Source organism: Ovis aries, chromosome 15 (genome assembly GCF_016772045.2).
Source record: "Ovis aries strain OAR_USU_Benz2616 breed Rambouillet chromosome 15, ARS-UI_Ramb_v3.0, whole genome shotgun sequence".
Taxonomy (NCBI): Eukaryota; Metazoa; Chordata; class Mammalia; order Artiodactyla; family Bovidae; genus Ovis; species Ovis aries.
Genome location: NC_056068.1, coordinates 76,404,499 through 76,431,158, shown reverse-complemented (window position 1 = coordinate 76,431,158; position 26,660 = coordinate 76,404,499). Strand labels below are relative to the sequence as shown.

The 26,660-nt window shown below is 41.0% G+C and overlaps 1 protein-coding gene across 1 annotated transcript in view; it reads left to right on the top strand.

Moving 5' to 3' along the window:
* The window catches only part of FNBP4 (formin binding protein 4), a 31,035-nt gene extending 6,183 nt beyond the window's left edge, over nucleotides 1-24,852 (top strand). Inside the window, exons 5-17 of the mRNA XM_004016462.6 lie at nucleotides 248-395; nucleotides 502-622; nucleotides 1,642-1,977; nucleotides 2,550-2,760; nucleotides 6,105-6,229; nucleotides 7,215-7,319; nucleotides 8,641-8,774; nucleotides 9,762-9,949; nucleotides 15,258-15,571; nucleotides 15,688-15,832; nucleotides 16,241-16,584; nucleotides 20,871-21,028; nucleotides 23,794-24,852. Of these exons, the coding sequence (XP_004016511.3) occupies nucleotides 248-395; nucleotides 502-622; nucleotides 1,642-1,977; nucleotides 2,550-2,760; nucleotides 6,105-6,229; nucleotides 7,215-7,319; nucleotides 8,641-8,774; nucleotides 9,762-9,949; nucleotides 15,258-15,571; nucleotides 15,688-15,832; nucleotides 16,241-16,584; nucleotides 20,871-21,028; nucleotides 23,794-23,884 (2,420 nt within the window). The 3' untranslated portion in view covers nucleotides 23,885-24,852. The remainder of the gene's footprint in view (nucleotides 1-247; nucleotides 396-501; nucleotides 623-1,641; nucleotides 1,978-2,549; nucleotides 2,761-6,104; nucleotides 6,230-7,214; nucleotides 7,320-8,640; nucleotides 8,775-9,761; nucleotides 9,950-15,257; nucleotides 15,572-15,687; nucleotides 15,833-16,240; nucleotides 16,585-20,870; nucleotides 21,029-23,793) is intronic.
* The last annotated feature ends 1,808 nt before the right edge of the window (nucleotides 24,853-26,660 follow it).

The following is a 26,660-nucleotide window of genomic DNA, read 5'->3' as shown; positions in this document are numbered from 1 at the left end:
GTTGAACAGTGTCTGGAGAGGGTTTGACTGTCACAGCGGAGGGGGAGGGGGAGCCCTGCTGCATCTGGTGGGCAGTGGCCAGGATGCTGCTAACACTGCTCAGGATTGTCCCCCACAGCACAGAGTGTCCTACCCAGTAACAGAGCTAAGGTTGAGAAACCCTGGGTTAGATGGTTGTGACTTGAGATACAAGGTCAGAATTGTGCAGAAATACACGCTGCTTAAAATTTGTTTCATTTTCTTCTAGTTGGAATTGAGATGGGAGATTGGCAGGAGGTCTGGGATGAGAACACAGGATGCTATTATTATTGGAACACACAAACAAATGAAGTGACTTGGGAATTACCCCAGTATCTTGCCACTCAGGTACAAGGATTACAGCATTACCAGCCCAGGTAAGAACAGACTTGAAAAAGAAACTAACCTAGAAGGAAATCAGTGTCTTATCTTTTGCTGATATTTGGCTTCTGTTGCTTTTGCTAATAAGTACATTTTTTTTAGTTGTGTAACAGGTGCTGAAGCTAGTTTCGTGGTGAATACTGACATGTACACTAAGGAGAAAAATGCTTCTGTTTCTAGTAGTAAAAGTGGGCCCGCGGTAGCCAAGCGAGAAGTTAAAAAGGTCAGTGTTGCACCTCACCTCTTCTGCTTATTTTTGGATCTAAAGAGCTTGAATGCTACTTTGTCACAAGTGTATTACCCTTCTGTTAATATTTTGCAACATAGATGTAAAATAGGATACATTTTGTTTCTTGACCTTTTAATCTGTTTCTGGTTATTGTGTGGCATTTATAGCAGTTTCCTAGTTCAGTGGTTCTTCTGGAGCTTTGGGGTGCCATAGAGGTCCCTTGGGTCATTGTGAAGGAAATGGGAGCAGCTAAGCAAGCGGGGGAGCAGCTAAGCAAGCGGGGGAGCAGCTAAGCAAGCGGGGAAGCAGGAAGGGCTTCAGGGCTTTGGTGATTCCACTTCATTTTTTTTTTTTTTAACTTTAATACAAAGATTAGCTACCTTAAAAATTACTGATAGTGAAACAAGCATTTTATAGCCTCATCAATAAGAAAAGTAAGTTGTACTCTACTGAGAGAGTGTGTGTGGGTGAATTTTAATTTATCTTGAATTTTTAAATGATGGGAGGTGTATCCAAAAAATGCTTTTGTAAATGTACAACTCTAAGAGGGACATAGAGTAAATATCCCAGTGGAGGAAGTAGACACTTGAATATAATCACACATTTCATTTTCGAAATATTTCACTTACCTCAATCACCTTCACAGCATATTTATGAAGTTATCTCATCATACAGAAGAGGAAGGTGAAGATTTATCCACTTATGTTGTTGAACTGACAAAATTAGGATTTTATTTTAATCTGCCTCTGTTTCTTACTAGTCTTTTGACATACAGAGGAGAAAAGATATGTTTGAGTCCCACCCAGAACAATAATACTGCCTTCCTAAAGTAACATTATTTCCATTACACATGTAAGGAAAATGGTGCAAACATGTACTAATCTGATGGGAGTCAGTGGTTTTGAAGAATATCCAGTGACTGAAAATTCTGGTCATTTTTACATGAACAGTTAAACTGTATATTCAGGTGAAATTTCTTTGAAAGTTAAGCAAGATTATTTTATTCTTTATAGGAAGTAAATGAAGGAATTCAGGCTCTCTCAAATAATGAGGAGGAGAAGAAAGGGGTGGCAGCATCACTGCTTGCTCCTCTGCTGCCTGAGGGAATAAAAGAGGAAGAAGAGAGATGGAGAAGAAAAGTAATTTGTAAAGAAGTAGAGCCAGTTTCGGAAGAGAAGGAACCAGGTACACCGGAAGCGGCGCCGGCAGTAAAGCCACAGGACATTCTGTTGGACAGTGTGGACGACCCCACTCAGGAGGACCTTTGCAGTGTTGTTCAGTCGGGAGAAAGTGAAGAGGAAGAAGAACAAGATACCCTTGAGCTGGAGCTGGTTTTGGAAAGGAAAAAAGTAAGTTTTTGTTAAATATATTTTCTTCCTTCAGAACTGTCGTACTCTGGGATCGATGTGCTCCATTTACGCCATTGGCAGGGGAGGGGGGCTGTTTTTCTTATCCTTTCATGTAGATATGTTTAAGCCTATGTAATAAAAACCTGAACTCTGGAGTTGATCTACTGATACCCTGAGTGTGAAGCAGAGTCTCAACAGGTGTTGTAACAGTAATACAACTTCAAAGCTTCCCCCTTTTGAAAAATTTGAAGCTTTGAAGAGTGGCTGGGCTTCCCAGGTGGCCCAGTGGTAAAGAATCTGCCTGCCAGTTCAGGAGACTCAGGTTTGATCCCTGGTTGGGAGGATCGCCTGAAGTAGGATATGGCAACCCACTCCAGCATTGCCTGGAAAATGCCATGGACAGAGGAGCAAAAGAATGTGGAGCTTAATGTTCAGTCCTGATGGAGAGATATATTAAATACTTTCTGTCCTCAAGATACTTAAATTCCAAAAACACATGGCTGTCATTCTTGCTGCTCACAGATAAGTGTTGGTAAACAGTTGATGACACTCTGTTTTCCTGTTTGTTGTAGGCAGAATTGCGAGCCTTGGAGGAAGGAGATGGTAGTGTGTCAGGGTCTAGTCCGTGTTCTGATATCAGCCAGCCAGCATCTCAGGATGGAATGCGTAGACTTATGTCTAAAAGAGGAAAATGGAAGATGTTCGTTCGCGCAACCAGTCCGGAGTCTACCAGCCGAAGTTCCAGCAAAACTGGACGAGAGACTCCAGAAAATGGAGAAACTGGTAACTGGTGCTTTCATTAAACTTGAGAGTTAAGAGATTAGAGGAGCAATCCTTCTTACCCCTGCTTTGTTCCTTCTGGAGCAAATAGAACGGTATCACACTTCTACCCTTTTAGGGAAATACGGGGAAGGAATCTTCTACCTTTTCCTGCTCCACCTCTAATGGAGCAGTAGGAATTCAAGAGGCTGGAATCCATTGGGTTGTGCAGTCGCTACTGATTGGAGATAACTTCTCCCTCAAAAACAAAAAAAAATAAGATTGGGTCCCTCCTTCCCTTTTGTTTTAATCACTTGCTAACGGTTATTTTGTAATCTGCATGAAGACCATGGGTTCTCCTTATCTCTCTATTTCCAGCTGGTAAGCAAAGCAGGCAGGGACCACCTCTGGCAGTCCCAGCCGCCTCATCTCTCTGTGTGTACAAGTTGCTCAGTCTTTTTTTTCCTGACTGCTTCAGGTTTCTGTTGCGTCATGAGGGCTCTTTCCTTGTGGCGCGTGGGCTGTCTAGTTGTAGCCTGAGGGCTTGGCCGCTCTGGGCCATATGAGATCCCAGTTCCCTTACCAGGGATCGAACCTGCACCCCACACACCCCCCCGCCCCGCCCCTGCATTGCAAGGCAGATTCTCAACCACTGGACCACTGGGGATGTCCCCAAGTTGGCCAGTCTTTGGTTGGATGTGTAGACAGTTTGGTACTATCGTGAGGATCCCAGTTATCTTCAGGGTAATATTGAAGAGAACCTGCTGCATTCTTCCAATCTGTTACCAGAACTGACTAGTTTTAATCACCAAAATCTTAGTTGAGTGTACCAAGCAGAAGATACCTTATAGGTTATGATTTTAAAATAATAAGTAAACAAAAATACAGGTAATGAATAAATGCAAATATCCTTGTTTGAATTTTTCTTTCCAATGAACAATACAGAAAAATATAAAATACAATTCTAAAGGCCCACTCTCCTTCCTTTGTCTTTTCACTATTCTCATTCCCTACTCTGAGGTCCATTTTCTGTATTTTTTGTCTACATATATTCTAGACTTTGTGTTTTATTTTTTATGTGTGTTTGTGAAGTGGGCGTATGTAAATTTTAACATAGGTGAGGTTAACCATATAAATTGTTAAACAACATGATTGTTTTTCACTACTGAGTGTTACAGATGTCTTCATGTAACTCTTCCCTCATTGGTCACCATTTGTATCCTCATTCCACTGTTAAAAGTAATACTGCATTTATATTATCCCAAAAAAGTACAAGCTATTCAAAGGTCCACCTAAAGAATAGTGGATAAATTGTGATGTGTTTTTGAAATTGAATACAGAATAGCAGTGAAAAGTGAATGGTCCATTGTTACATGCATCAACATGAATTATCACTAGAAATAATAATGTTGAGTTTCAAAAGCCACAGAAGAATGCATGTTAGAATTCCATTTATGTGAATTGGAAAACAAGCAAAACTACTGTGCTTCAGGATCTGTCCATGATGAAGGTGCAGGCGCTTCTTAACATCACCAGGATGTGTCTGGTGTGAGCATGATGGGAGAGAGGCACAGGGAGCTTTAAGGTGTTACTAAATGGTCTTCTGTTAAGCTGAGTTGTACTTACTGAAGGGCTCATGTTCTTTATGTATTATACTCGTTAGTTATGATACTTCACAATTAAAATGAAGCTTAGCAAACATCTTGGGACATCTGTGTTTATGCAGGTTTTAGTATAGTATAGACTGCTAGTGGTATATTGCTAGGTTAAGGGGTATGTGCATTTTAATTTGATAAATCCTGCCTAATTGCCCTCCAAAATAATCATATCTTAGAGCTCTAGCAGTTCTTTGAAATTGTTGAATTCTTAAACCTGTCATTAAATGTAAGATGTCTGATGTATAAATAAACTAGAAACTAGTCAATGGGAGAGTAGAAAGATTTAGTTTTAGACAGTTTGAAAATTCAGAAGGAATGTAAATGATCAAATAAAAAGAACAAGGCCATCGTATGATAAGGTTTAGTACTTAATACTAAATTTCAGACTTTTTATGAAAGCTGTTGAGACTGGTGTTAAAGTCACATTTCTTCTTTAGATCAAAGATTAACTGAAGTTAAGAAAGAGTACTCAAATTTGTTCTTTTTCTTTTTATCTATGATCCTCATGAGAGTGATTTATACTGGATATATGGATTAGTTTGATAAGCAGGTGTTTACCAAATATAACAAAGACTTCATATCTCTTATGAACTTTTAGTCCATTTAAATATGTGGTAAACCTGTTCTCTTATGGAGATTCTCACTGCCAGCAGATAGCACTAACCAGAGGAATAAGTAGGTCCAATAAAGGTTGTCTACAGGTGTTAGCCAAGAAGGGAGTTATTTGGTTTAACTCCCAGTTTAATATGCTGTTCTGATTATGGAAGCCTTTTTATCAAAACCCCCTTCATAAAGAATCCTCACATATTCCAGGTTTGATATCTAGCCTTCATAAGTAATTGAAGCCATGGGTTTTTGAAAGAGATCAGAAAAGGAGCTTCCCTGGTGGTCCAGTGGTTAGGACTTTGCACTTCCACTGCAGGGGACCACACGTTTGATTCTTGTTCAGGAAACTAACATCCCACAAGCCACTAAGTGTGACCCAAAAAAAGATCAGAAAAGATTAATAGATGGAGAAAGGAAAAGCAGAAACTTTTGGGTAATGTGATTAAAACAAGTAAATCCTATATGTAGATACATTTTAAGAAATGTGATTATAAAGCAGTCTCCCCAACTTCTTTGGCACCAGGGACCGTTTTGTGGAAGACAATTTTTCCTTGGACCTAGTTGGGGGCGGGGAGGATGAAGGATGGTTTCTGGGTGATTCAAGCAAGTTATGTTTATTGTGTACTTTATTTCTATTACTTTTAACATCAGCTCCATCTCAGATCATCAGGCATTAGACCCTCAAGATAGGGGACCCCTGTTATAAAGAAATAATTTTTTTTTTTTTGCTTTATAAAGACAGTAGGTTGGTAAGTCATTAGAGCTTCCTTAACATGTATGGAAAATAGGCAAAGGAGAGCACTAATAACCTTCAGATACCTCTGCTCTAGGGATAAGAACGTATATTTGGGGCTCTATTAGTACTGGTCTGATTTTTTTTTTTTTAACATTTTTTTTGAAATATAGTTGATTTATAGTTTTGTGTCAGCCTCTCCTATGCAGGAGAGTGACTCAGTTATATACATATAGACATTCTGGTTTTTTTTTCTTAATATTTTCCATTATGGTTTATCACAGGATATGGAGTATAATCCCCTGCACTGTAGAGTAAGACCTTTTTGTTTATCGTCCTTCTGATTTAATTTCTCATATTTTCTCTTGCAGCAGTTGGTGCTGAAAATTCAGAAAAAATGGATGAAAACTCAGATAAAGAGATGGAAGCAGAAGAATCTCCAGAAAAATTAAAAGTACAGACAGTACCTAAAGTAGAAGAAGAACAGGACTTGAAAGTATGTACATTATTTAATGCAACTTGACAAGTAATATTTTTAAATTGGCCAACCATTTTAAATAGGCTATTTTTTTTTTTCTAGAAAGTAGTAAACTTATTCTTCTGGATAGTAGTAAAAAAGTAATCTTTGTTGTCTTTATAATATAAATCATTTGGTTGAGTGAAAAAGATACATTTAAGGCTGAAATAAGGAGACTGACTTGATGTAGGGAAATCTAAAAATAAATTCTAAATGCTTAACTACTTATAAGTAAGTCTCCATTGGAAAGCAGTAGCTTATCAAATATAGGCCTCTCTAGTTTGGAAGCATTAAAAGAAACTAAAGTCACAAATTTAAATAACAGAGTTAACTTGCATGAACTATTGGGTTAGCCAAAAAGTTCATTCAGATTTTTCTGTAACAGCTTACGGAAAAACCAGAACGAACTTTGTGTCCAACCCAATACTTGCCCTTACACAAAAGGCATGCTTGGTTCCATATTTATTTCTGTTGCTAATGTCATGAGAAGAATTGGACCAAGTAAGTATGTGGCTCTTTAAGCGTGGTCTGTTAGGAAAACCACTTCGCCTATTGTTTCGACTTTAAAAAGTCCATCCAGTCAGCAGGTAGTACAGCTGTGCGGGTGGAATTGGGAGAACCCATTTTGTTTAGTGTATGGCTGGCATAAGCAATTAGTGACGGATGCGTGGTGGTTTGGACAGTATTGAGGAGTCATGTCATTTAGGATCTCTTTTCAAATTCCATATTGTTTTAGCGTAGGTACTGCCTCCAGTTTCTCTAGACCTTGCGTCACTATTTATTCTTTCTGTGTGAATTATTTCACTGTAAGTCAGGTTTTATCTTCTGCATAACTAGGTGCAGAATATGGACCCGCCTTGTAGGCAGATCCATTTTTCTAGTGTCTGCAATGAGAAATGAAAGACTGTGCTTACAATATTCTGACTCTTATTAATTTTTCCTTTTTTTCTTTCCTGCATTACAGTTTCAGATTGGAGAACTGGCAAATACCCTGACAAGTAAATTTGAGTTTTTAGGCATTAATAGACAGTCCATCTCCAACTTTCATGTGCTGCTTTTACAAACTGAGGTAAATAAGCCATTTTTAATATACACAGTCAGTGTTCGAACAAAATGCTTTTTATGTGAGGAATCTGTCTTATTTATGTTTCAATCCTAAGTGTGAACTCGCTCAGTCGTGTCCGACTCTGCGACCCCGTGGACTGTAGCCTGCCAGGCTCCTCTGTCCATGGGATTCTCCAGGCAAGAATACTGGAGTGGGTTTGCCATTTCCTTCTCCTTAATATAAACAGTCAGTGTTTGAACAAAATGCTTTTTGTGTGAGGAATCTTATTTATGTTTCAATCCTAAATTTAAATTATTAATCTTGATATATATCTGAACAACCAACGCAGGAAACAAAACTGTGTCTTGGCCAAAGCAAAACATAATCATAGAAATAAATAACTGAAGAGTTTGTGTGTAAGGATGATACTTGACTCCCTTCAATAGGCGTATATTTTAATATTTTTTTTTGTAAGAAACTAAAATTCTGTTCATAATGATAAGACCCCCATAATATTGAATGTACTTTTTAAGTATTATAGTATTATAGATTTTTTTCATTTGGTCTCTCCCTGAGGCCTGTGGGATCTTAGTTCCCTGTCTAGGGATCAAACCCAGGCCCTCAGCAGTGTAAAGGAGGAGTCATACTACTGAATCGCCAGGCAATTCCCAGAGACTTATTTAAAAAGAGAAGTTCTGAATCCTGTGAGTAACCTGTCTTTACAGTAAGTAGCAGAGTAGGATTAGGTAAGGAATTCCTGTAGGAAGTTGACTGATTTGCCTAAGAACTAAACCTTTAATCTTGATTAATCATATCCTCAGTTGTGTCTGACTCTGTGACCCAACGGACTGTAGCCCTCCACAACTCTTCTCTGTCCATGGGATTCTCCAGACGAGGACACTGCAGTGGGCTGCCAGTTCCCTCTCCAGGGGATCTTTCCAACCCAGGGATGAAACCTGTGTTTTTTAAATCTCCTGCGTTCCCCTGCAAAACTTTTTATTTTTTCACCACCAACACCACCTGGGAAGCCCAATTTATTTATTTATTACATGACTTAATTGAATCAAGTGTCTACCATCTTAATATAGTTCACAGGGTAAAACAAAACTATACTGCTACTCATTTTCACAGGTGTTGGAGCTTTGGCAGTATTGGGTTCCAGTCTCATTTTTCAGAACTCTACAGAGCAAACAAGACTTTTTAAGAAATTAGGATGGGATTTCTCTTCCTCTTTGGTCTGTTCTCCTGCCAGAGTATATAGTCATGGACCAGAAAACTTAGGTCCGTTTTCCTCTTCCTGTTGACATAAGAATAAGTCTCTAACGTAAGCTGCTCTTTGATTTAGACTCGGATTGCAGACTGGCGGGAAGGGGCTCTCAATGGAAACTACCTTAAACGAAAACTACAGGATGCCGCAGAACAGCTAAAACAATATGAAATAAACGCCACTCCCAAAGGCTGGTCCTGCCACTGGGACAGGTACGCACTCTTCTCCCCTTTTCACCTTTCACCTTTGACATCTCAGACTTGATTTGTGATCGCCACCGCCTGACGACCTAACAGCCTGTCTGGAGACTGAGGGCAGCGGCCTGAGTGGTGCTGGGCGGGCACAGCACCGCGAGCACTCAGAGCTTGGGCCAGCCACACGGCGGAGGAGCCAGAAGCAGTGTTTACAGTGTTCCATGTAACGGATTTTTTCCCAAGATTGGACCAAGCTGGTTTTTACTCCAGAGCGTTGTTGCACGGAGTAGGGCGGGCTTGGGGGTTAAGCGCATGCGAGAGCTCTGTGCGCTTTACAGGACCTCTGGAAGCAACTACTCCTGATTAACCTCGGTGAAGTTAAGGAAAGCTTCGTGGCTGAAGATGTGAATGAAGAACAAGATTACTATCTTCTGCCAGCAGGTCAGATGAAAACATTTCTTTTTATATTTGGCTTTTCTTGATTTTTTTTTTTTTCGTTATTTGAAATCTTTGCTCTTTTATTTTTCAGCTCCCAGATCCTCTCCCTCTCTTTAGCTTTCACTGTGTTTGATATCAAGAGTATGAAATGTGAATTCCACGGTTCAAGAGGGGAAGAGTCACCTTTCGCAAACTTCGTTGTTCTCTTCTGTGGAAGGGAACTTAGTGTTCTAGGAGATTGAGTCCCTTCACTAATGAAACTTGAAAACCCTGTTAAGCATTGGGAAAAAAAAAAAAGCATATGAGAGGTGTTTTTCTAAGTCATCTGTTGGAGTAAGAGGGCGCAGGGCTGTATTCACAGAGCTGCTGGCAGCGCAAATAGCTTTGAATTATCCTTGGTTCTCCATCCTCAGTTGTCAAAGCTCTTTGTTGCCTTTGTGAATAGCAGTCCATTAAGAAGCGGTTCGTCCCTGTGAGAGCAGACTGCTGTCCTGGGACAGGACCAAATGGAAGTGTCTTTGTAGGAAAATGGGTTTTAAAACATGTGTTTTCTTTTTTGTAATTTAGGGATCATAGACGATATTTCTATGTAAACGAACAGTCGGGCGAGTCTCAGTGGGAGTTCCCAGATGGTGAGGAGGAAGAGGAAGAAAGCCAAGCCCAAGAAAGTAGAGACGAGACTCTTCCTAAGCAGAGCTTGAAAGACAAAACTGGCACTGATTCAAATTCTGCAGAATCTTCTGAGAATTCCACAGGTGGGACAATTTACCTGGTATTAATTGGAGAGAGATGATTTTAGAGGGGGAAAAAAAAGGCTTGTATTAACATATAAAAGAAGAAAATATAGTCATGAATTTCTAACTAAAAAAATTAATGCAGGATTTATGCTGAGAGAAACTAAAGTTAGTGTTACTCAGAAATAACCATGTTGTTGATACCAGACTGCTAAAAAATAAAAATATGAGCCAGTGTATTGTGGCTTTATAATTCTATCCTATAACTATTCTGTCACGCCACAGACGGCTGTTGAGTTCCCAATAACAGGAATTCTAATTAATGGTAAGGAATAGGACATTTAAGTTGTCAGTGTTTTAGTCTCCTAGTTACAAACCAAAATAATGTGAATAAACCCTGTGAAACTAGGACCATGCTGGTCTCAGAGAAGCAGAGTACTCAGTCGTTGCAGATCATCCATTCCAGTATAAAATAGTCAGGATGGCTCAGTCCAGTTAAAGTGCTCCTAAGAAACTTGAGTTTGATTATACAAATTTTATTTTATTTTATTTTTTGGGGGGGGGGGCTGGATGTAAATACATGTATTGTCTTTATTTTTTTTATTTTTTAATTTTTTTAAAAAAAATCTTTAATTCTTACATGCGTTCCCAAACATGAACCCCCCTCCCCCCCACCTCCCTCCCCATAACATCTCTCTGGGTCATCCCCATGCACCAGCCCCTAGCATGCTGTATTCTGTGTCAGACATAGACTGGCAATTTAATTCTTACATGATAGTATACATGTTAGAATGCCATTCTCCCAAATCATCCCACCCTCTCCCTCTCCCTCTGAGTCCAAAAGTCCTTTATACACATCTGTGTCTTTTTTCCTGTCTTGCATACAGGGTTGTCATTGCCATCTTCCTAAATTCCATATATATGTGTTAGTATACTGTATTGGTGTTTTTCTTTCTGGCTTACTTCACTCTGTATAATCGGCTCCAGTTTCATCCATCTCATCAGAACTGATTCAAATGAATTCTTTTTTATGGCTGAGTAATACTCCATTGTGTATATGTACCACAGCTTTCTTATCCATTCATCTGCTGATGGACATCTAGGTTGTTTCCATGTCCTGGCTATTATAAACAGTGCTGCGATGAACATTGGGGTACATGTGTCTCTTTCAATTCTGGTTTCCTCGGTGTGTATGCCCAGCAGTGGGATTTCTGGGTCATAAGGTAGTTCTATTTGCAATTTTTTAAGGAATCTCCACACTGTTCTCCATAGTGGCTGTACTATGGTTATACAAATTTTAAAAAGAAAGGCTTTCGTAGTTTCTTGGTTACTCTGAGAATATGAGGAGCCATCACTTGATTTACACATTATGGGAGAAGACACTTTTTTTATTTTTTCTCTACCTCCATCTTTCTTGGAATGACAAAAATAAGTAGAAAATGAGACATGGTCAAGACTGTGGTAAACAACCAACCTTTTGATCTGAAAAACTTCCATATTTGTTTAAATGCTGTCATATTAAGGTAAGAGTGTATGGAATGGTTTCTAAAGTCATAAACTTTAGGGAACTATAGTTGATATTTTGTAATAACCTATGATGAAAAAGAATATCAAAAATATGTATATAACTGAATAAATCTTAAACCTTGAGGATTAAAAAGAAATTTTTTGTAAGGTGGGGTGTAAACAGCTATATTTTCATGTCCTCAGCCTATCAAAAATGATGTTTTCATAGTCTGCTGGCTACCCAGTCCCAGTAGAAAAGTTCTGATTGTATGCCAGATGAAACTGGGTATGTACCGGTGGTTTTGTTAAGTTCTTAAATAACCTAAGAATCCTGAGAATCCATAGTCACTCAAAAGACATGTATGACAGCAGTGATAACTTTAAAACATAGGGAAAAAAGTGGTATTCTACTTCATACTTCAGGGGAAAAAACTACCCTGTTACAAGGCTTGCCTTTTCAGGAAGAGGTTTCCTTTAGATCGCCTCTTCATTCTTTGGGCAGCAGTGATGGATCCATCTAGTAACTCGATTTGCTTTTTTACTTTTTAGCAGTTAGTGACTGCAGAGGTTGGATGGTGTTTCTGGTCTGGTGATTCTTCTCCTGGCCACTGTCTAATGCCCCTTTGTGTGTCTCCAAAGCTGGGTCTTCTGGACTTGCCGGTGCCGAGTGTCATGCACCTCAGAGTCAAACCCCGGCTTCTCCCTGCGTTGCTGACACACACAGTTGGCCGCTGTCTGGTCGAGGAAGACGCCACGTGAAACAGCTTATATTATTCTGTTGAATACACTCTCAAAACCACATGAAAAGCATGATATAAATCAAATCTAAGTCTTGTACTGAGTCTTTGGAATGGGAGAGCAATGACAATCACTATTTTAAGCCAATAAACAAAGTTTATAATGTGTGCTTTCTGTCAACCCAACAATGGTTAAAATCATCTTTTAAAGTAGAAAAACTACACTGAGGAGTAAGGAGGTTTCACAGTTCTGCTCATTTTTAATCCTTGTTCATTGTTCCATGTTTGAAGTTAACATTATATCTCTGAGATAAGCCAACTTCAGGGCATCCGCATATTTGAGTGTTGGGCTTTTGTCAGGTTAAAGCAGGTTTCTGCTGCTTAACCAAAAAGTCTCCATGGACCTATTATTTGTGTAATAGCTTCTTGATTTAAACTGATAAACTGCCCTCCTGCTTCAAAATACTAAGCAATAATACTTTTGAGGGGAATATAGGAAAACAATAAAGGAAGCCTGCCTTTATAAGAAAGAAAGCTTGCTTTCTATTTATATAGAAATGAAGATGCATAGGAAAACATATGTTCTTGGGGAATTAAAAATTTGTATCCCCACAGGATTCTGTCTTTTAGCTTAATACTTTAGAAGTTTAGTGAAGTGTTAGTTGCTCAGTCTTGTCCTACTCTTTGCGACCCCATGGATTATATCCCGCCAGGCTTCTCTGTCCATGGACTTCTCCAGGCAAGAATACTGGAGTGGGTTGCCATTCCCTTCTCCAGGGTACTTCCTGACCCAGTGATCAGACCTGGGTCTCCTACATTGCAGGCGGATTCTTTACCATCTGAGCCATCAGGGAAGCCTAAAAGCTACCATATTAATCTCTCCTTGGACTTCTGTTCTTGTAAATGGCAAAGTACAACAACTGGGTTAAATTTAGAAATGAAGAGAAGCATTCTGTAATATGACATCCATGGATATTCAAACTAGCATTTCTTGGAAGTTTATATTTAAGCTAAAGGAGATAATTATCAATGTTAAGACACAGTTTTTATGTTTTGAGTAAACTTAGGATTTAAACATTAACTGTAAAAGTGCTACTTGTGTGATCTAAATTTATCGAGTCTAGTGTGTTTCATATTTACAGAGTTCAGTTACTGCTGATTAAACCTTTGTTGAAGGTTGTGAACCGCGTTGTTAAACATGCCGTGTTGCCTTGATTTCCTCTGCATAGCACTTTCACCGTCATAAAAGCATCACTGCTGCATTATGCTTCTCGATGAGAAACCTACTAATACATAAATCTGACACATTTATTTCCCTACCACATACTGTGGTTGGTTTAGTAAAAGGAGGCTTAATAAGCTATAATCCCCAGTGTTTATTACCTTAGTTCTTACGTAATCTTGATGTACTCTAATGTAGTAGACTGCTTGCCCATACTCAGACTGTCTTAAGTTAGTGTAAAAATTTGTGTTAGATATGGCACAATGTAAAGGTTAATAAGACATTTGAAGTCTTTTAGCTAGAAAACTGCAGTCTTGTTTTCTGGTGAATTTTTTCAGTTCCCTTTTCCTTGATAGTAAGCAGTTTCTCAGTAATTAGAATAGTCACGTGAATCATGTTCTTAAAATCTTTTACATAGTGTATCTGTCCCATAAAAGCTGAAGCTGCTCTCAAAGCCTAGTGGCCCACAGTGCTTTTCGTTTTACATTGTTGAGTCCCAGTGTGGTGTATTTTGTGCAAAGTAAGGTGAAAGGCCTTATCTTTGTTCTCGAGTCTTACGATAGAGTCCTTATTTAATCTACTGCTTTGCCCGTGACATTTGACAGGTGGAGGCTTCTGGACCTCTGCTCTGCGAGAGCAGTAGGGGAGTTCCCTGGTGGCCCAGAGTTTAGGGTACTGGGTTCTTAACCGCTGTGGCCTGGGTTTAGTTCCTGGTGGAGAAACTGATCCCGCATGTAAGCCATACAGCGTTAGCAAAAAAAGTAACACTAGACTAGGGGCCAGACGTGGCCACAGAGAGATGGATTCTGGGGCAAGTCATTTCCCTCCTGGGTTTCAGTACCTTTAAAAAGAGAGGGTTAAACTAGATGGTTTCTCATGTCTCTTCTACTCCTAAATTCTATGATTTTTAGGGAGAAAATCCCCTTCAGCATTCCTGGGATATATATCTAATAGTCCCAAGTAATGTGAAACTTCCCTATTGACGATAAAGAGGGATGGGGAAGGCTACAAGTAAGTATATCTTCCTATTTTCTCTAATCTTTAAAGCTTTTCCCGGCAGAGAAGGGACAGTAATTCCCTGTGATTTGCATCTTCTGAGGAAAGCAAACCTTGCAGCCCCTCAGCTCTGATTTCTTCAGCAGTGATTTCCAAGTCCCCATCGCTGCAGACAACTCTTTCCTGGGCTATAGTCAATATTAATCATCATTTACCTTGAAGACTCATTCTAATCCCCTTAACATCACTAAAATAAAGAATTGCCCTCCCGGGTTTGTTGCTGTGACCTAGCAGATGAGTAGCTCACACAAAGGTGTGAAGGAATGATCGGGCTGACAGAATCGCCTTGCAAACGGGTTTTTACTTAGTAACCCAGATTAGTTGAAATGGGCAGAATCTGTGGGAGTGTTTCGAATGGGTGCTTCTCTAGGTAATCCTAATCACTTACCTAGCTCACTAAAAAATAAAATATGTGGAATTAATATTGCAAATGCACATCATTCACTCACTGTTTCACTTTTGAGATAAAGAAGACCCCAGAATATTGCCTTCTCTAGTTGTGTATCTTTGGGGGAAAAAAAAAAAAAACTTCCGGTTCAGATGATTTGAGTTTCTCTTTGAGTTAATGTGATGTGCTTCATTTACCAGCCATAAATCTGGACCCAGAAAACAAGACTAGTATAACACAGCTGGGGCAAGTGCTAACTGTAAATTCTGTGAATTTATCTTTCCTTGGAAGTCATTTTGGAAGTGAGTTTAATATTTCAGTGACATCAGTATAGAATAGATGTCTTGGGGACATGTGTCAGCAGTCAGTTCATGGGAGTCTTAGTCTTGCTGTTCCCCTGATTGCAGTTTGTTTTCATAGGTTCTCTTTGTAAAGAGCCCTTTTCCGGCCAAGTATCTTCCTCGTCACTCATGCCGCTCACTCCGTTCTGGACTGTCCTTCAGTCAAATGTGCCTGTGCTGCAGCCTCCGCTACCTCTGGAGATGCCGCCCCCTCCGCCTCCACCCCCCGAGTCCCCTCCTCCCCCCCCGCCTCCCCCTCCTCCGCCCGTGGAAGATGGTGAGATCCAGGAGGTGGAGATGGAAGATGAGGGGAGTGAGGAGCCGCCTGCTCCAGGAACGGAGGAGGACACTCCACTGAAACCCGCCGCACAAACCACAGTTGTCACTAGCCAGGTGAGAACCGCCGCTTGGCACAGTTTGGAGCACTGAGGCGTGGTTGGTACGGTTTCTTTTAGAAGAGGATGTTTAACCAGGGCCTTCAGCCACTGACTAGAATCTCTTCATTTCAGAGTTCAGCCGATTCTACCGTCTCTAGCTCTCCTTCCACTAAAGCGATAAAGAGAAAAGCCACAGAGATGAGCACTGCAGTGGTCCAACGATCAGCCACCATCGGCAGTTCTCCAGTCCTCTACAGCCAGTCGGCTGCAGCTACAGGTCAGCACTGTGGTCAGAGTGTGTTTTTATCAGTGTGTTTTCTTTGTTTCCAGAACTAGATGTCATAAATTAAAGACTTCTTGTTGCAAAGACTGTTTATATGCCATTTCTTTCAGTTACTGAAAACCACTATTAACAGTTTGACATACATCCTTCCAGAGTCTTCTGTGCATTGACATAATGGTGATTTTGATGTTAAGTACCTTAATACAGAAACATTCAGAAATTCATATTTTGCCACCAGAAACTGTGCCTGGTTTTTGTTTTTGTTTTTCTAAAGGGGGAAGATAGGTTAGAATCGCTTTGTAGATAATCTAACTCCCACTTTGCTTTTCCTTCTTTTTCTTGTTTTTGGCTTTGTCACAGTGTCCTTTTTATAGTTGTTTCACTTTATATTTTCTGTGTTAGGTCAACAGGCGGCAGGGGCTGGACACCAGACTGCAGGAGTTGGACACCAGGCAATAGCAGCTAGCCATCCAGCAACAGGGATGGGCCATCAGGCCAGAGGAATGAGCCTGCAGCCGAATTACCTCGGCCTGGCGTCGGCTCCTGCGCTCATGGGCTATGCTGAATGTTCTGTGCCGATGGCAGTGACCGCTCCCACGCTGCAGCCAGTCCAGGCCCGAGCTGCTGTGCCCACCACTGCCATTATTGAACCTCCTCCTCCTCCTCCTCCCCCTCCTCCTCCTCCACCACCACCAGCTCCCAAAATGCCACCACCTGAGAAGACAAAAAAAGGAAAGAAAGATAAGGTAGAGTACATAGCTCTTCAAATTTGTATTTAGAACTTTGGTTGTATTGAGGTGATATTTAAAGTTTAAATTCAGTAGCATTTAGTATATTCACATTGTGGCGCAACCACCCGCCCTCGCTGGTTCCATAACATTTTCATTACTCCACAGGAGAGCAGCTGTGCCCATCACGCAGTCGCACCTCAATACCTCTTCCCCTGGCCTCAGGGGCCCACCAGTGAGCTTTCCAGCTCCACCAGGTTGCCCACTCTGCAGTGGTGGATCTGTGAGCTTCAGCACCTGGCTTCTTTCACTTAGCACAGTGTTTTCCGGGTTCATCCCTGTTGTAGCTTTCATCAATACTTGGTTCTTTTTGTGGCTGAATAACCTTCTGTTGTGTGTATGCACCACAGTTTGCTTACCATCCATCCATTGACGGACATTTGAGTGGTTTTATACCTCTTTGCTGTTTTGAGCAGTATCTATATAAATATGTGTATGAGTACATGCATGTTGAGTACTTGTTTCTGTTTCTTTTGGGTTTGTGTGTGTGTGTATTTAGTAGAAGTGAAATTGCTAGAGCATATGGTAATTCTGCTGATAACTTTTGGAGGAGCCATTTTCCTGCAGTGAATGAGCCATTTTCCATTACCACCAGCAGTATTGAGGGCACTAATACCTCCAAGGGCTCACCAGCACTAGTTACTTGCCATTTTCTGAAAGTTACCATATCAGTCCTGGCAGGTATGAAGTGGTATCTCATTGTGGTTTCGATTTGTTTCTCTGATGAGTAAGTATGTTCAGCATCTTTCATTTGCATCCTTCATCAATACTCCCAGCATGAAGGTACCAGATCTTTTCAGGGCTTTTCTAGGCATATATGTTCCCTGGACATGGACTTGTATGTGGTTGGTTTTTTCCCCTCCTTTCCTCTTTTATATTAATTTTCCTGAGGATTTCACACTTCCTCTATGAGCTTTTTATGTTCTGTTGTATTCCTCTGCACAGAAGCATTTGCCTCCAACTGTCCAGGTGACTTCTGTCCCCCGGTGGTTTTCACAGGCCACTTTCATAGCTTCTAACCCAAGATCCAACATATACCACCATTCCTGGCTGACCTTGAACTCAGACAACACTGAACCAGTCCCGAAGGCAACCGCAGTCTGGAACATTTCAGACACCCAACTCATTTCCTTCCATCTGGAGCGAGGGGACTGAGCATTGGGCCATTTTGTTGCAGCCACACTGGGGGGAGTGTGGAATGAGGGCACGCAAACCCGCCACACAATCTCCTGCTGTTCTTGGTGCAGGTTTTTCTCGATGGGCTCTTTTAGTTGCTGCAGATCCTTGACTGGTCTCTAGAGTTCCCGCAAAACCATCCTAGTCTGTTTCTTGTTTGTCTATGTAATATTTCCATGGGATCAGCAAGAGCTTGGAGCTTCATGGTCTGCCAGCTTTCTGACTTCACCCTCGTGGACCCTTTGAACTCCCTAAATCGCCTGAAGAGACTTGCTCGTCGGCTTTTCCCTTCCTCGTGCTACTGCGCCATTGCCTCAGCTGCCATCTTTTGCTCCAGGGGTCAGCGGGGCAAATTGTTTGCTTTACATGGTTCAAGGGACCTTCTTGAAGTTTGAGTTACACAAAAAATGGAGTTTTCTGGATTGACCCACTTGTCCAAGCTGGTACCATGGTTGCAGAAATTATCTGGAAATGAAGTGTTCTGAAAGCTCAGCAGTGACAGGATGGCGTCTTGAATGGATTGCTGTCCCACTCACTGTGCCGTGTGCAGCTCTCCTGAGCCAGCGTACTGTCGGCCACCTACACGCCTCGTCTGCGTTTACTGGTCTAGCTACTGTTCATTCTTTATGGAACCAAGGTTAGAATGTTCAGTGCTCAGGAATCATTTCTCTTATGAAGCCTTCCTTGCCGCTCTTCCTTCAGTCTTCCAAGAGAGATAATCATCTCCACCTCCATTCGTTTAAGTAATTTTTTTAGATAGTCATACTCTTACGATCATATAAATAATAGTTTATAAAAAAATATATTTACCTATTTATTTGGCTGCCTTGGGTCTCAGTTGCGGCACATGAGATCTCCATTGTGGCGTGTGAGATCAGTAGTTGGGGCATGCGGGCCCAGTTGTTCCACAGCATGTGGGATCAAATTTGTGTATCCTGCGTTGCACAGCAGATTGCCAGCCACTGGACCGTCAGGGAAGTCCCTGAATAATAGTTCCGAAAATCTAGTATTCTGCGGTAACATGTGATTTTTATGGACTTATTTGAAAGCAGTGATTCATCTCTATGGTGTTACAGGCCATTTTTAAAAATGCAAGATATGTACTTACTTGAAATCACCTGATTTCAAGAATATCTGAGACCTATATATTTTTTCAATCTTTTTGCTCAGGTTTTGTATGCAGTTTACTAGAGAAAAAGGAATTCTAGCCATTTAATCTTTTCCTCTGACTGCAGGGTTCCCCTATTTAAAATGTGTTCAAACAGCCAGTGCAACTCTGGATCCATCGTTTTGAATGTGACAAACAATGCCTAACTTACTTACAATGCCTAAAACATAACTTACTTTCCCATGACAGATAGGAATCAAATACACTTCGAATTTACAAAATCGTATGGAAGTCAAAATGAAACCACAGAGACTCTACCTAGATTTATGTTGTTTCTAATCATATTTGCAGAAATATGGTGACAGGTTGTACTGCAGTGAGCCCTCTATGCATACTGACTGTTACTACAACGATTCTTAGTACTTTTTACTCAGTTGGTTGCATTCTAACCCAGAACAGGTTGTGTTTGGAGCTTACGGGAAGGGTGTGTATGCAGTGGGTCAGATTGAACCACAGGTGAAAGAATGGAATGTGGGAAGGTGTGTGGAGCAGAAGGCTTAATCATTTTACACGGGCATTTCCCCAGAAGGTTAAAAACCTGTTATTGACAGTTAGAATAGGGTATTGAGCCAGGGAGCCAAGTAATTTTAAAAGACTGAAAAGATTAAGCTTGTTTTCTCAACTCTTTTGGGTGGTTAATCATGAAATGTGTTTAACTGCAGGCTTGGAAAACAGTTGGGCCACTATACGCAGACCTCGTAAGAGCACAGCACTCCATACCTGCCACTTGAGGGCCTGCTTGTTATATTTAGAGTGTAATTTGGCCAGGATCTTCCCTGGTGGCCAAGTCTTCAAAAACACAGGGGTGAAAATTACTTTTTGTCAGTGTCTAATATAATATTTCTCTGAATTCAAAGAACTAATCACAAATATTAGAAGGTTTATTTTGAATGCATACTATCTGTCAAGTGTTCTTCATATTCAGTAACTAAAAAAATCTCTGCTTTTGTAGAGCTCTTTTGGTGGGCTTGGAGAGGGTAGGGGGCAACTGGGTTGCAGAAACAGATAAGCAAATACATGTTCAACGTTTAAAAATACAATGAAGAAAAAGGTGTCAGAGGACTGAAAGTGAGTGGGCTTTGGGAGGCGGTACTGTTTCATATAGTGTGGTCAGAGAAGGCATCTTTGCTAGAGTGCCATTGGTCAGAACTCTGAAGGTAGTGATAGAGCAAGCCATATTGTATATATAACAAATATCACAAGGTTTTTTCCTTAACTGTGAGATTCTGTGTTTATTATAGGCAATTTAGAAACTGGAGGTAAGCTAATAGGACAGAATTGCATTGTAAGTAGTATCTTCTCTTAGAACTGATCTTATACTTAATGTTTTAATATTCCTCTTTGCTTTTTTTTATATTTAGTAATCACGTTTGATTCTGTTGTTCTTTCCAGAAAAGCTGATCATTTGTTTTTCAGCACTGTGTTTCACTTGATGCAAACACTACATCCATTTAAACTCATAAAAGGGTACATTGTAATTCTGAGGAGATAAGGGCAAGAGTTTTGAATTTCATAGAATAAGGCTAAAGGAAATTTTTCTGACCTGATTTTATAAAATACCCCATTTACAGACGGAGGGGACACATGTATGCCTGTGGCTGGTTCATGTTGTCATATGGCAGAAACCATCGCAATGCTGTAATTAGCCTCCAACTAAAATAGTTTTTTGTTTCTTTCCTTTTTAAAAAAGAAAAAATATCCCATTTACAGTTTTTAGGTTTTTAACCAAGCTTGGTAGAAATTTTTGGCAAAAAATTTAGAATGGTGCTTGTGTTCGGTTGATTTTGAAGTTCACTTACTCCTTAGAACTAAGGAAGAGATCTTGATCTCATGTGAAGAACTTGTTCTCTTGTTTTGTTTTATGTATCATATTCCTTCTGACCTTTAACCTTTGTTACAGGGAAAGAAAAGTAAAACCAAAATGCCGTCTCTGGTAAAGAAGTGGCAGAGTATCCAGCGTGAGTTAGATGAAGAGGAAAACTCGAGTTCCAGCGAAGAGGACCGAGAGTCAACCGCACAGAAGCGCATTGAAGAGTGGAAGCAGCAGCAGCTGGTCAGGTGAAGAGGAGGGTCTCAGACGGGCAGGCTGTGCTAGTTGCAGCTGTGCTTTTAGAACCGTTGTATTCTGGAAGTGTTTGTTTTTATTTTGTTTCTTTACGGCTGTGCTGGGTCTCGCTGCTGTGTGAGCGTTTCTCTAGTTGCAGAGTGCAGGGGGCTGCCGTCTGGTTGCAGTGTACGGGCAGCTCCTCGTGGTGGCTTCTCTCCTTGCAGAGCACGGGCTACAGCTCCCGGGTTCTAGAGCGCAGCTCAATAGTGCGGTGCACAGGCCTAGTTGCTTTGCAGCATGTGGGATCTTCCCAGATCAGGGATTTGAACTCATATCTTCTGCATTAGCAGGCGGATTCTTTTTCACTGAGCAACCATGGAAGCCCCTATGTTCTTAAAGTCATAGCCCTGATTTCTTTATAGACTTAACCCAAGCAGCTTTTAATTCATAGAAATGTTTTTTTTCCTATAGAAATTACAGTTTAGCTTTTTTGAAAGACATCAGAATTGTAATACTTCCCACTAATTGTTCATCTTAGGCAAAGAACTGTCTTAACCCTGAGCATACAGGGGAAAATAGTCATCCCCATTTACCATATAGCTCCAAGAGACCAGTTTTTAATTTAATAAGATGTACATATACCTAAACTAAGTTTCTATTCTTTATTTTCATGAGTTTTGAAGGCACACATACTGAAATGACCATCATTCCTTCAGTGTGACCAGTTGCTCGGTTGTGGTGCATTACCTGGAACATACTGATAGTGACGCCAGATTTCAGGTTCATCTCCAGTAGGTTCCAGCGTATCATTTTCTGCTGCTGGCACTTGCACCATCCATAAATGCAGTACTCATGGAAATGTTTGAAGGAATTCCCTGGCAGTCCAGTGGTCAGGCTTTTTCACTTTCACTGCTGAGGGCCCAAGTTCAGTCCCTGGTCATGGAAAGATCTCACATGGTGTGGCAGAAAAGAAAAATTGAGAGAGGATAGCCATCTTTGCTTCGTAATTGAAAACATTTTCATTTTTAAATCCATAAACACCAATTGGAATAGTCATTCCGATGAAATCTTTGTTCCTAAAATATGTTTCTCTCTAGCCTCTGCACACCTGTTTTTAGCATGTGTCCCACTTACGAACTTGATCACATAAGTTTTAGCATACAGCAGCATAAAATGGGAAAACATGCAAATATTGTATTTCCTTTTTGACCTATATATTGTTCACTCATTAATCTTGAATTTAAGAAAATTCGTCTAGATGATGGTCTTCTTAACCCTCGTAGCCTGAGAGTTTACTTATCCAGTTTCACCATCACAGTTTGAATGTACAGTGCTGCTGTATCTTTGTATTCATCTGAATTTTGTAATACTGGGGGCTTTCCAGGAGGAGACTGGGAAGATGTTGTCTCCAGACTTCACTTCCTTGAAAGGTGATTCATGGGATTTGGGGCAACACAGGAAGGAAACTGCAGGATGGTATTAATAATTTCGTTTTACTTGTGTATCATCCTTGTAGCAGAGAAGACGATGGCACCCCACTCCAGTGCTCTTGCCTGGAAAATCCCATGGACGGAGGAGCCTGGTGGGCTGCAGTCCATGGGGTCGCTAAGAGTCGAGCACGACTGAGCGACTTCACTTTCACTTTTCACTTTCATGCCTTGGAGAAGGAAATGGCACCCCACTCCACTGTTCTTGCCTGGAGAATCCCAGGGATGGGGGAGCCTGGTGAGCTGCCGTCTATGGGGTCGCACAGAGTTGGACACGACTGAAGTGACTTCCCAGCAGCAGCAGCCTTGTAGATGACTCCATTATTCTCGAGTTTTCTTACTATTTAGTCCTTTTTAGTGTTGCTGGGAATTGATTAATGATTAATTCCTACAGTGATGAAATAGTAAACTCTTTCAAGATGATGGGAAGTCACAAAGATCTTGTAATTTATCTTATTTTAGATTTATAAAAGGGCCTCATGCACTCATTTTGGTTGTTGCAAGATAGAATCCGAGTTTTTGTTTTGTCTTTGCTGTGCCACACAGCTGGTGGGCTCTTGGTTCCCTGACCGGGTCCTCCACAGTGAGAGCGAGGGAGTCCTGACTACTGTACAGCCAGGAAATTCCCAAGAATCTTGAGTTTGTTTTCTTGGTGGTGGTTTTTTTAAATCATAGCATACTATATGGTTTACCTATGAACAGATAGCATATTGTTGTTGTTTAATCCCTAAGTTGTTTCCGACTCTTACTACCTCACAGACTGTAGCCCGCCAGGTGAATCTTGAGTTTTAATCAGTTTTTTTAAATAACTGAATTTGAATAAGCCGTGAGAGATCAATGCTAGTTAGAACTAATGAAAAGAGAATCTCAGAAACATTAGGTCTGCCTATCCCTGGTGGTATGTTGAGGATTAAATATATCTTCTTAGAGGTTAAGTAAATAAATCTAGGATAAGGACTCCTCTAACTCCTTGGAGCCAGGAAATACTTCTACAGGCATGTGTTATTTTCCTTCAGTGTAGCTTTAATGGTTACTGGGGAGACATAAAAATAAATACGCACTTACATATAAATACAACTGTAGAGCAGAGTGTTTTGTATGTGTTTGGTTGACCTATCAATTAAGAAATTTGATGAAAACGATTCTGGTACTTAGCTGAGAAATTTGAAACTTTGTCATGAAGACAGATGTGGCCGATCGTTTTCAGGTTTGGTTAGTTTTTATTTGCTAGGGAGTGAACAGCTCCATTCTCTTTTCTCAGAGGAGTCATCTGTCTGTTGTTTCCACAGTGGCATGGCAGAGAGAAATGCTAATTTTGAAGCCCTTCCTGAAGATTGGCGAGCAAGACTGAAGAGACGAAAAATGGCTCCAAACACATAGTTTTTTACTTTTTTGTTACTGTGTGCTGGATTTTCTTTTTTTATGTTCAGTTCAGAGTCTTAACCAGTTTTACTGTTGCCAATAAACTATAAATGTTATGAGGGAGAGCATATCAATTTGCTGGGCAAGAGCATACAAAATTCCCACATTTGTGAAATGTAGTTTTTTCTGTTTTGCCAAAAGGTGTGAGGTGGCTGAACCATTTGACCTGGCTGCCTTTATTCTCACACTGGCAAACTCAGCATGTTAGGTACATTATTGTCATCAGTCTGGACGTGTGGCTCATGACACTTGTATAGAGGACTCACCGACGAAAAGGGAAGGGTTTTTCTGCCCAATAGAGGCTGTTGTAGTTCCTAGTGTGGCGCGCTCGCTCTCGTTAACATCTTCAGAACAAGTGCAATTAAGAAGGCAGCTCTATACTCTACCTTGCTTAACTGGGATTATAGGAATTTCCTTCTGACCTCTTCCTCTTAGTCTGCCACCCCTGAAGTGCTGAGGTATACAAACTCATTCATGTTGAGCTAACAGGTGGCCACACTCTATAAATTTATAGAGTATTTCTCACAAATTCTAGAACTGATAAAGATAGCTCAGTCATTGCACATACTAGGTGACAGATATAAATTTCAGTGTATGGCGGCAGCAGCAACTGTTCATGTCTTTGAGACTTTCCCCTCACACGTGGGGGTAAATGTAATGAGCCACTGTATGTATTGCTATGTCTCCATGGTCGTACCTTGGTCCAAAGTTCACCTCCCATTTAGATGTGAATGTATTCTCCATAAAATTCCAGTATTTAAAAAAGCAGTTTACTGTTCTGTACTTTCTATTGTATCACAATCAGGTAAAAGTCACTTTAAACTGAAGAAAAAGCAAATTGTGTTTTAAAGCTGTTTGTATTTCTCCAGTTTCTGACCTTGTAAATTTGTATATATGCACTAATAAAGCCTTTTTTATACTTCTGATTGGTTATCCTTTTGCTCCTGTTTTGCCTGTTACTCCCTGAAGATGTCACCAAGACTTACTTTAAGTCAGTCGTTTTTTCTAATCAAGTACGGTATAAGGCAGATACTGAAGCTCTCAGAAGAAAGAGGAGTGTCAGGATCTTGAGCCCGTTGCAGGGTGGGAGAATGGGGTTAGAAAAACAGGACTCTGGTACCAGAAAATATGGTGTGACTTAAGTATTGGAGCTTGTGGTCTATAATATTAGCTTGTATTTAGCCTACTTAAATCCTGGAAATGACAAAATGTGGTTAATAGTCTAGAAAAAAAGGGGGGCTTTATATAGTTACAAGAGTTATATATACTCATAGTCATGTAAAGTTAACCAAAGACGACAGTAGTTAAAATTTTATTCTAGTATATTTATATGCAGCTGTCTAATCAGTGTCATGTGTGCTTGTGTGTTGGTTTTTATTTATACAAAAATCGGGGTGACCATTTTGTATATAAATTGTTTTTCTTGTCATCTGCATAGAGCACATTGACGTTGAAGCCGCTCAGTCGTGTCCGACTCTTTGCGACCCCATGGACTGTAGCCTACCAGGCTCCTCCGTCCATGGAATTTTCCAGGCAAGAGTACTGGAGTGGGTTGCCATTTCCTTCTCCAGGAGATATTCCCAACCCAGGGATGAAACCCAGGACTCCCGCATTGTAGGCAGATGCTTTACTGGCTGAGCTACCACCAAGATCCTACATTTCTGGGAAAAAGGGCTATTGACTAGTCATTAAAGCTTTTCCTTTTAACTGCCTAACAGTTAACCAGATTTCTAGGAATTGTTGACAGGGACTAAGTGACTTTGTCCCTATCCTGCCAGACCAGAAACATTTTTTTGAATTTGACAGTTTGATGGTCAAAGTGTGGGTTTTACTTTGTTTCTTGTATTTTCCAATGCAGAAGGTAATTTTTCAATTCTAGCTATGGGATGGAGGGAACATAAGGTGAAGGAGGAGAAGCAGCTCCCTTTGAGTAATACCCAATAATTTTCTTAAAGCTGTTCAGTTCAGTCGCTCAGTCTTGTCGGACTCTGCGACCCCATGAATTGCAGCACGCCAGGCCTCCCTGTCCATCACCATCTCCCGGAGTTCACTCAGACTCAACGTCCGTTGAGTCCGTGATGCCATCCAGCCATCTCATCCTCTGTCGTCCCCTTCTCCTCCTGCCCCCAATCCCTCCCAGCATCAGAGTCTTTTCCAGTTAGTCAACTCTGCTCATGAGGTGGCCAAAGTACTGGAGCTTCAGCTTTAGCATCATTCCTTCCAAAGAAATCCCAGGGCTGATCTTCAGAATGGACTGGTTGGATCTCCTTGCAGTTTTGGCTGCCCCATGGAGCATGCCTTAGCTACCCACCAGGGATCCCACCTGTGCCCTGCAATGTAAGCGCGGTCTCATCAAATCACTGGACCAGCAAGGAAAGGAACAGTGGAAGTGTTAGTCGCTCAGTCGTGTCTTGACTCTTGAGACCCCGTGGACTGCAGCCTGCCAGCCTCTGTCCATGGATTTCTATAGGCAAGAATGCTGGAATGGGTTGCCATTTCCTTCCCAGGACCGGCAAGGAAGCCCCCATCAATGCAATTTCTAATCCCCGGAATCCGGGCTGCAATACTGTAATGAAAAGAGTAACAACAAAGCCTTGGTACATCAGTCGTCCACTTTCCCCTAGTTCCCCGCTCCCCCTCGGAGGTGGGGCCTCGCTCCCGGAAGCTTCAAGCCGCCCCGCCTTCCCGCTTCCGGCTCGCGGTTGCTAGGCTACCGGCGCCCCAGCCGAAAGCT